This window comes from Copadichromis virginalis, linkage group LG9 (assembly GCF_057382275.1).
Source record: "Copadichromis virginalis isolate Kocher_CV1m ecotype Utaka linkage group LG9, C_Virginalis_male_GT1.1, whole genome shotgun sequence".
NCBI lineage: Eukaryota > Metazoa > Chordata > Actinopteri > Cichliformes > Cichlidae > Copadichromis > Copadichromis virginalis.
Genome location: NC_140626.1, coordinates 33266554 through 33277092, shown reverse-complemented (window position 1 = coordinate 33277092; position 10539 = coordinate 33266554). Strand labels below are relative to the sequence as shown.

At 40.2% G+C, this 10539-nt stretch overlaps 1 protein-coding gene across 1 annotated transcript; it reads right to left on the bottom strand.

The window, feature by feature from the left end:
• Positions 1-731: 731 nt before the first annotated feature.
• On the bottom strand, positions 732-9187 carry LOC146702335 (uncharacterized). Its single transcript, XM_085468802.1, has 4 exons — positions 8842-9187; positions 6266-6371; positions 2804-3487; positions 732-2524 (listed from the first exon to the last, which is right to left on the bottom strand). The coding sequence occupies exons 2-4, from the start codon at positions 6281-6283 to the stop codon at positions 2114-2116; spliced, it is 1113 nt and encodes a 370-aa protein (XP_085324928.1). The 5' UTR covers positions 6284-6371; positions 8842-9187; the 3' UTR covers positions 732-2113.
• Between the last annotated feature and the right edge of the window lie 1352 nt (positions 9188-10539).

Below are 10539 nucleotides of genomic sequence, written 5' to 3'. Positions count from 1 at the left end.
ACAAACTTATACTTGAATGCAGAATGTTAAGCCATCACTTATGGATATATTAGGTTTTCGCCTCCCACTGCTTAAACCTGAACAACCACTTTATGAAGTGGTTCTGACTGAGCTGGAGCTGTTTTGCAAAGAAGGATGGGCAAGGATTTCAGTCTCTAGATGTGCAAAGCTGGTAGAGACAGACCCTAAAAGACTGGCAGCTGGAATTGCAGCAAAAGTTGGTTCTACAAAGTATTGACTCAGGGGGCTGAATAATTACACACAGCCCACTTTGCAGTTATTTATTTGTAAAAAATGTTTGGAATCATGTAGGATTTCTGTTCCACTTCTCACGTGTGCACCACTTTGTGTTGGTCTTTCACGTGGAATTATAAATGTACATTAATACATTCAATAAAATTGATTCATGTTTGTGGCTGTAATGTGACAAAATGTGGAAAAGTTCAAGGGGGCCGAATAATTTTGCAAGCCACTGTAAGCGGGAGATTTTCCCAACGAAGAACCACTTACTGCTTAAAAGATAGAGAGTTAAAGTAGACTGTATACCCTCAGGTTAACTTTAAAGGTATTATTGAAGTCAGAGGCAGCATAAAAGTGACCCCCCCTTAGACTGATTTCTAGTTCTAGTGTCTTTATATTCCAGTGAGTTCTGCTTTTAGTTAGCAAACATAAACTAATGTAAGTCTATTAACGGCAACTGACTAACCAACCCGGTGAGTCGAGTCCCCTCGAGCAGTGCTCACTGACCAAGCCTAACACCAAACTGATGAAAACATGGCAGCATTTAGTCTGCATTTATAAATAAGGCAGCATTTATTTAAAACCTGCAACAATCTCTCCCAAAGTGATTGCAGTCACTTCAAGTCAGAGCGCAACTGTTTGCAGAAAGTTGGCCTCTTATAAGATGAGCTCCCTTATTCATTGTATTCCCAGAGTAATTCCCAGAGTATTTTATTTTCTTTAATAAATATCGATGTTTGGTGTCACTGTATTGAGACAACATCACAACGCAAAATATCAAGATGCTGTGCTGTATCGATCCCCCCCCCCACCTCTACCGTATTACGGGTGAAAACACCAGTCAGCCAGAAGATCAAAACAATAGTTAAGTTCAAGTATTTATACAATATCAGTTAACTGTAAGGTAAAACAATATCTATAACAACAACTACTACTAAATACGGTGTCCCAATGGGAAAACCATTTAAACGTGACAGCGATAACATTTTGGAGAATCAAAATCCGTAAAAAATAAATAAATAAAAAAATAAAATAAAAAAGTAAAAGACTTGCAGCTTCCCAAATGTAACATTCAGGATTATTGATGCAAGTCCAGAAATCAGAGCCACAAAGTAGACAAAAGGAAAACATATTATTGATACAGAAGTTGTTTTCTATGCAAGATCACTGCAAAAATCCATACCTAATGTCCACCCTACTGTTACTCATTTTATATTAAGATTTAAAAATTAGTTGGTATTGGTATGGCGAGTGGCCTTCAATAATAGTAATAAATCACATAGCAATAGTACATTCATATAGTTGTAATAGGCATGAAAATATATTAAGTAATCCAAAGTATTCAGAATACGTAACTCTACCGGCATCCAGCATCTATCTACATGTAAAAAGAATTTGGTGTTTTCTGAGGGTCCAAAAAGAAATAATAGAATTTGAATTAATTTAAATTAAAACAATTTAGTTTAATACGACTAATAGGCATTACGAGCTCAGTCATGGGAAAAAAAACAACAAAAAAAAAACCAACAACAACATTTCGAATGTTATTTCTTCCTGAATTGAAGTCCAAACATCAGAGCTACCTCATGAGATCCAAGTGTGACATCAGCTGACACTCTTTACAGGAGATTCCATCTGAACTCTGTGGAGCCTGATCTGGTTTGTAAGTCTGACCCTGAAACCAGAAGAGGATCTTTCTGTCTCTTCAGATTCACTGTGATCCAGTGCAGTCCGTCCTGCAGGATCGCGCTGATGTTTGCACAGAGCAGATAATGAAGTGAATGTTTTTGCACATTGGTAACAGTGAAACAGTTTATTTACAGTGAGGGATTGTTTATGTTCGGATTATAAACTGAGATTCTTAAAGCTCCTGTCACACTGTTATTAAGTTCACTTCAATATGTCGAAGTTCATGGCAATCACGAGTCCCTGAATATGAGAAACTTCTGTCACAGTGTCTACAGTTGTATGGTTTCTCTCCTGTGTGGACTCGTTTATGTACTTTAAGGTAACCTGCAGTGGTGAAGGATGACCCACACTGGTCACACACGTGCTTTTTAACCCCACTGTGAATGACTTCATGTCGTTTTAATTCACTTGGTTTGGGGAAACCTCTCCCACATTCTTTGCAGAAGTTCATTTTGTCTCCAGTGTGTCTACGCTGATGTACTTTTAGGCTTTGTTGATGACTGAAAGTTTTTCCACAAAGGTCACAGAGAAACTCTTTCCCACCACCACAGTGACGACAGGGTTGAGAACTGGATCCATCTGTGTCGCTCTGCTTCTAAACAAAGACACAAAGACAGTGAGAGTCAGGGAATTCCTTCAACATTTTAATCCTGAACATTGCCTGAAATAAAGCTCAAGCCCCGAGTTTGATTACACTAGAATCACGTCATATTTTCGGCCCTATGTTGTAGTGAGATAAGTTTGTGGGTGTTGTTTTCGCCGCTTTTAACTCCTCGCTGGTTAGCTAGTTTTAACGTCTCGTTTAGCTTTGAAATTAAACTTCATTCACATAATACTTCAAAATAACTGCAACTGAAAAAATATGAATACATACCTCACAGTAACTGCACTTGTAGAGTATTTTTCTGGTGTGAATCTGTTGATGCTTTCTCAGGGAATGTGGCTCTTTAAAAGCCTTTTCACACCAGTCACATTTATAAGGTCTCTCCTCAGTGTGGATAAACATGTGGTTTTTTAAGTGTGTGGCTGTTGTAAACAGTTTCCCACACTGATCGCACCAGTAAACATCCTGTCCAGTGTGAATGCGCAGGTGAATATTTCGTTTGACTAGCGAGCAGAATGTTTTTCCACAAATGTCGCAGCTATACGCCTGATTATTTTCAGAGTGGGTAACTAGATGATTTCGTAAGCTGCTACTACGAGCAAAAGCTTTACCACACTGATCACAGCTGTGTGCTTTAAGTCCACTGTGGATGAGTTGGTGTCTTTTTAAGTGTCCAAGTTGGGTGAAAGATTTTCCACACAAGTCACAGCTGTACGGTTTAAGTCCGCTGTGGATGAGTTGGTGTGTTTTTAAGTTCGCAGCCAGGGTAAAAGACTTTCCACACAAGTCACAGTAGTGTGCTTTAACTCCACTGTGGATGAGTTGATGCCGTATCAGGTCAGACGTCCGATTAAAATCCTTCCCACAATCGTCACAGCTGTATTTCTTCTCCCCCTTTCTTCTGTGAGGTTTGTCGGCCTCCTGAGAGCGCTGACTTCTCGCTCCATGTTGGTCCTGCAGTGACAGAGATACAAACAGAGGCAGTGAGTGAAATGCAGTCGTGGAACAAACTGAAACTCCCTCCATTAGTGGAATCAAAGATTGATTAACTGATAATACTTTATTTATCCGGAGGAAAAATGTTTTAAAGACTGCCAGACGATCCGGCACCATCATGAGCACCCCTTCCAACCATACATAGAATACACAAACATAACATTGGGAAGTCAGGTGAGAGAGGTACGGAAAAAACAAAACAAAACAATGGAAATACAGAGTACATGAGGAAAGAAGAGGAGAAAATTTAAATCTGGTTTTCATCTTGAAGGAGAGTGTATATGATTGGGGAAACCTGCAGTCAGCTGAGACTGAAGAAGTCACTTGGATGAGTGACGAAACGTTTCTCCCACTAAAACCGCTACGTCCAGGTGAACAGAATCAACCTTTTGGGATTTACTTACCTGGATGATTAAGCACGGATCAAGACCTTATTTTGTTAACATTTTTAAAATGATAGCAGCACAAACAAAATATTTTGCAGCACAAACATAGCACAATTGATTGACACCAGTTTTGTTTGATTCCATTAATGTGGGGTGGCTGGTTGACCTCTGACCTCTAGAAATTTTTATTAATATTTTTAAAATGATAGCAGCAGAAACAAAAAAATTTGCAACACAAACATAACACAAATGTTTGACATCAATTTTGTTTGATTTAGTTAATGTGGGGGCGCTGGTTGACATTTTGACCCTTACATTTTCATTAATATCTTTAAAACAGAAGCAGCACAAACATAGCACAGTTGATTAACACCACTTTTGTTGGATTTGAAGAAGGTGAGTGGTAGGGGTGTAGCGATACACAAAATTCACGGTTCGATATTTTTTCGATACAAAAACAATGTTCATGCCTTTTTAATTTGTCATTTATTAAAATTATAAATATATATTTTAACTCAAAAGTACAGTTTTTAAATTTAATGTTGCTGAAACAACAAAGGGATAAAAAAATAAATCTATCTAATGGAGAAATCTTTGGAAAAGAGAGTTTATTACAGAGAAATGGCTCTTTCCAAAATAAAAGCTATACTATACGCTTCTTCTGGGCTATATTCTCAGCAGCATATTAAACATATCAGGTCCCCATAAGGAGAATCCTGTGCTAACGGCTGTCTAAATGACTCGGGTAAAGTTTGTAGCATGCGTGCTTGTTGTTTTTGTCTGCTTCCATTTGTCTTTGCACGAGGATGATGTCGGCGTAAATGTGCAGTCATATTCGTTGTGTTCCCACTAGTGCTGTCAGCGTTAATCTGAAATGACGTTAACGCCACAACACGGCAAATCTCCGTTAACGAGCTACCGCGGATCGTCCGTGCGTGGGGCTGGACGGCCAACACGTTAACGAGCTAACTGCGCTAACACACTAGTTCCCACCCATGTAATTGAGCATTGCGTGGCACATCCAACATACTGTTTTACTTTTGTCCATGACTCGCTTACCTTCAGGGTCATACGTCACATGAAAACCAAAATAATTCCAAACGCCAGATCTGAATGAGGGTGGGGGAGGTCCATGTTGCTGAGAGCTTAACTTCTGTCTTGCTAGCTTGCCCTGCGGTCAGTGAATCTGCACTCGACTGCTCCGCCTAGGCTGCACTGCCGAGCGCAGATCCACTGAGCGCTCAACACAGACAGCATCGTCAGAAGGAAAGTTGATAAAAGAAATTACAAATTGTGTATTGTTCGATACATATGCGTACCGAACCGAAAGCACTCTACCGAACGGTTCAATATCGATACGAGTATCGTTGCACCCCTAGTGAGGGGCCAACTTCACTCACATGGTTTGTCTAGGCATTACGGCTACTGTAATCAGAAGCGTCGCGGAGTAATACGTACCATGCTTCAACGTAATATTACCTTATTGTGTGTATAAGGACCACAAATGGCACGTGTTAAGAGACACGGCTGTCACACGGTACACAGTAGAACATGGGAACAGAGCAGCTGCGAAATCTGTCTTTGTTATTACGCTCAGCATCTTTTAGTTTACATTTTGACTGCACGGTTGCTTTTTGTTATGCGCAAAAACAACATTGTTTTATTTTATACCTTGAGCATTATTATTTAATAAATGCTGATAATTTATTTCTGAGTAATTTTTTCATGTACATCTATGCTGTCTGTTAATAAAACTGCCTCTGCGAAATCTGGGACACAGATTTTACTAAGAACTCTTTTTGTTCTTACTTTATGGCTTAAAATAAATAATAATAATAATAATAATAATAATAATAATGGATTGCATTTATATAGCGCTTTTCAAGGCGCCCAAAGCGCTTTACAATGCCACTATTCATTCACTCTCACATTCACACACTGGTGGAAGCAGCTACAGTTGTAGCCACAGCTGCCCTGGGGCAGGCTGACAGAAGCGAGGCTGCCATATCGCACCATCGGCCCCTCTGACCATCACCAAATATCGAGATGTATATCGTATATCGCCATCCAGCTACAGAATATCGAGATATGAATTTTGGCGATATGGCCCAGCCCTGATCACGGGAGAAAATCTTTTACTTCATGAAAAATGGGCAGTCCAACTGATGATATTGTTTTAATGTGTGCTGATAAAATATGATCGTTGTATTTTCTTGCAACTTCTGTGGTTTTTGTTTGTGAATGTAGATTTTCTATTTATGGAGGAGCCCAGGATGGAAAAGATAAAGCTGCTGTTAACAACCAGCTGTGCACAGTTTCATTAACAGTGTAACTGAGATACTTTTCTCACCTCCTGCGTTGAAGTCATTGTTTCCTCTGTAGTGGCTGAGCTGAGTCCAAATGGCTGAAACTGTTCCTCTGCTGCTCCACCAGACTCTTCTCCTCCTGTTACTCAGCTGGGACACAAAAGTATAGATATGTATTTTATCCCTGACAAGAAGAAGCAGAGCAAATAAACATTACTACACTCAGTGACAACAATACCTATGAAGCTTCAAGGTGAAACCCCAGAAGCAAAAAGAAAGTCATCAGCTGCAACAAGAACTTGAAAAAGCCACTGAGCTCCCTGCATACCACCACCTTTACCCGGTGGATGCTGCACCCTGTATATATGAACTTCCATATATACACAAAGATGGAGTCCCACTCAGGCTCATTGGTAGCAGCATAGCAACAGTTAGACCTCTGCCTTACCACCACATATTTTAAATACAACGAGGGTGTGTTGTTCCCCAGTGTTACTCACTGCATCCAACCTATAAATGGAGGAAGTGGAAAGAAGGTCCTTGGCTCTTTAACGGGGACAGCACCGAGCCACATGATAGAGTGAAGGGTTAGCCCTGATTTTTTTCTGCTGTGCTGCTTTATTAAAAAAATTGTTTAAGATGTCCAGCATATGTGATTTTTTTTTTATATGAAGTTATTCCCTTTTGAACAAAACTCAAAACAAACCCTAATAAATCTTTCAGTCATTTCAAAGTCTGTAAATATCTTTATTAAATCATAAGTAGGGGTGGGCGGTATAAACGGTATACGGTAGAGACGATATAAATTTGGCCAACGGTAGAGATTTTGACTATATCACTCTATCGCAATAGCACATGTTGTTGGTGTCAACAAGCTCCGCCTGTTTTGGTCGGAGGCATTGCAGCTGCTGCAAACAACATCGTCTGCAAATTATGGCGGGCGAGTCACAGCAAAGAGACGAAGCACTTTTGGAATATGAGGAAAGCCAAAAACTGCGCTTCCTCCACTTCTTTAACATTAATTCATTAATGTTGAATTCTCTGGCAGCTGCTCTATTCCCATGTTGTTGCAGTATATTAATAACTAACCTCGTATTGTGGATGAATGATCTCAGTTGTTCTCCTGACTGAAGTTTGGTCTGTTTAGAGCATCCTGGCATGCGATTGCATTTGTCCTTAACCACCAGAAACCATCACGTTACCTTTAATCGAGTGGAAAAAAGTTAGCGTTCATCCTTTAGCTAATGTTATGCTAACTAGGGCTGTGTGATGTGACCAAAATCTCATCTCCCGATATAAGACATCTATCGTCCGATAACGATATAAATCACAAAAATGTAAAATTTTCCATAAATTCTGTGAATCTCGGGCAGCTCGACTTGTGTGAAATGTTTCCTGCTGGGTGTCGTGTAGCTGGAGTCGAGTGTTTTAACCGATGCATGAAACGATACATTTTTAGACATAAGTTGTAACGGACGCCGTTTTCTTTGTGAGTATTTATTACACAGCCTGCTGCGGGGAAAAGCCTGTTCTAACGTTTGAGTCTAAGGTTTATTTTTTATTTTTTTGCAACAGCAGGAAACAAACGATAGCGTAAAATGAAAGGATAGACGTTTTTAAATCGTCATCCGATATATATCGTTATATCAGACAGCCCTAACGCTAACGTAGCTGTTTTGCAAGCGATCACGTGGTACATCATTATATACTGTGTACTTTCAACCAAAAGGCAAATAACCAAACCACATGTACATCTAATAAAAGATATAAATATTGAAACACTGATCCAACATTATCCTTTATTGACGGATCATTTGATCTTACACTTTTACCTGAATGTGGCTGCTGGGTTTAATATCGGCACATGCACATATGACAAAATAACCAGCTTCTCTCGTTCCATTTCAAACAGGACAGTGGTAACAACAATTTTAAGTTGTAGATTTTAAATAGGCTACATAAATTCCAATGGGAGCAACAGGACGGTCAAATGTCGCTGATTTTACTACAGAGTAGGACGGACTGTAGAGTAGCAAACATCGGAAAACACGCTCTCAACACTGCAGGTTACCTGGTGTAATGTTTTTCAGCTAAAAAGGAAACACGGTCTGACTCCTACATAACTGAAGGTTAAATGCAGCTAATATGTCCTGGTTTAAGGCAGGCACTCACACCTCCGCTCTGCTGCGTCTCAGCCACCATCGCTCTGGCAGAAAGGACAACAGAGCCAGAGTAGGGGAGAGGCGAGCTGGAACAGACCTTTTTTTTTTGGGGGGGGGGGTCTATACTTTTGTTTTTAAAATATTACGTCTCAACCAAATACTATATGCTTTTTATAAAGTACTGTGAATCTTTGGGGGTCCTGTGATTCAAAAATGGGCTAAAAACGCCCCCGAGTCACAGCAAGAAATAATCGAGCAAAACGCGAGCAAACGCTCAACTTCTCCCAGCATGCTGAGCTAATGGTTAGTTGGTGTTTTTCTCCAAACACTCTCTCACTCTTCTCTCAACGTGTTCACAATAAACTGTGAACAGACACCGAGGAGAGCAGCAGAAGACCTCATTCAGGAGCTAAACTCAACATGAACTGAACTCACAGTAAAGTTAGCTCGGTGCTTACCTTTAGATGAGCCCACAAACCGAGAGAAACTCCGCGATGAAGCTGCAACTCTTTCCAAACACAGGAAACAGATCAGGGAGCAGAGACCCACGTGGTTCACGCTGATCTCAGCTACGATCCAGGAGACAAGGGTGGGCAGATCGATGCAGATATCGATCAGGACGTTGATAGTGGTTTATGATCGATACTTTAGTTCGTTTCTCTCCTCTAAGTTCACTACTTTACTCCCGTTTCATGAAAAGCAGCTCTTTCCGCGCGACCGGGGGGAGGGTCTGGTTGCACCCGCTGGGGAGCGCCATATTGGGACCTCCGCAGTAACCGGACACAGGTGACCTCCACACTAACCGGAAACACGTGACCACACTAACCGGAAACACGTGACCTCCAAAGTCGGCAGAAATATGTTCTTTTTTTATTATTATTTCTTGTCTCGTTCCTGCATGGATCCTTAACCTTGCAAGTGGATCGTAAAGGTTGGCACAGAGTCTTTCATGTATAAATTTGCCGTTAATAATGATATAATTCTAGGAATCATCTAGTTTGCTTACACTTTGTTAGCGTTACAACAACGGTCAGACCCCCGAGGTAGTGATGGCCAAATGAAGCTTTCTGTAGCTTGTATTGAAAAACGGTTCATTACTCGGAGCTTTTCAACACAGTCCTCTCTGGTGACATCTGGTGGCCAAAAATATGAAGAGCAGCTTGAATCCACAAAATAAAACCAACTGCTTCATTATGATTGCCCACTCACTCTACAGAGTGGAATTCTGTCTGATATTGGGCCACTGTTGTGTTGCTTTGAACGTGTATTTTTGGGGGTTAAAAAAATGCGGTTTATTTGTTTAATAAATAATTTCGACCAGTAAACTCTCCTTGTTTAAATATGCACCATGGTGTGGTCTTTCTTTGCTTGTGACTTCTTGATGTTGGTAAATACAATAATTGAAAAATACCACATTACATATAATATACATATAATAATGTACAACACATTCTGGAGTATGCTTCTGCTGTGAGGTCCCGCCTCCATGCACTTGTGCAAGAGCTAGATGGGTGTATTTATAAATAATATTATATTGGGGAAATTTTCCTATACATATTTCTGACCTGGGGGTAGAATTGATTGTGAAAGGGAAAGTGCTTATGAACTTGCAAATTAAAAGCATGATGCATTTAAGGTAACCCTTTTTCATTTTTATTTAAGAAGAGAATTTGTTCCACTGTGCGATGGCCGAAACTGTTCCTTTTCGTGGAGATAATTTCTCCTGCATTAAGGAAAATCCCTTCACGTGGAACAGAAGAGGCTGGAGTGCAGAGAAACTGGTAGAGATGCAGTTATACAGTCTACCTGGGCCCCACAAACTCAGCTAAAGAGAATAAATACATTAAATTGCTGCACATTTGGCAGACTAACATTTTCAGATTAGTTAAACAATAAAATATATATTTTTACAACATTAAATGTAAAGAATCAAGTGGAAGTTTTTCTAAAGTTACTTAATTATATTTATATTATGAAAGCAGATTTTTTTTGACATTAAGTTTTTTCCCATCCATCCATTCGCTTCCACTTATCCTTTTCAGGGTCACGGGGGGCGCTGGAGCCTATCCCAGCTGTCATAGGGCAAGAGGCGGGGTACACCCTGGACAGGTCGCCAGTCTATCGCAGGGCCAACACACAGGGACAGACAACCATTC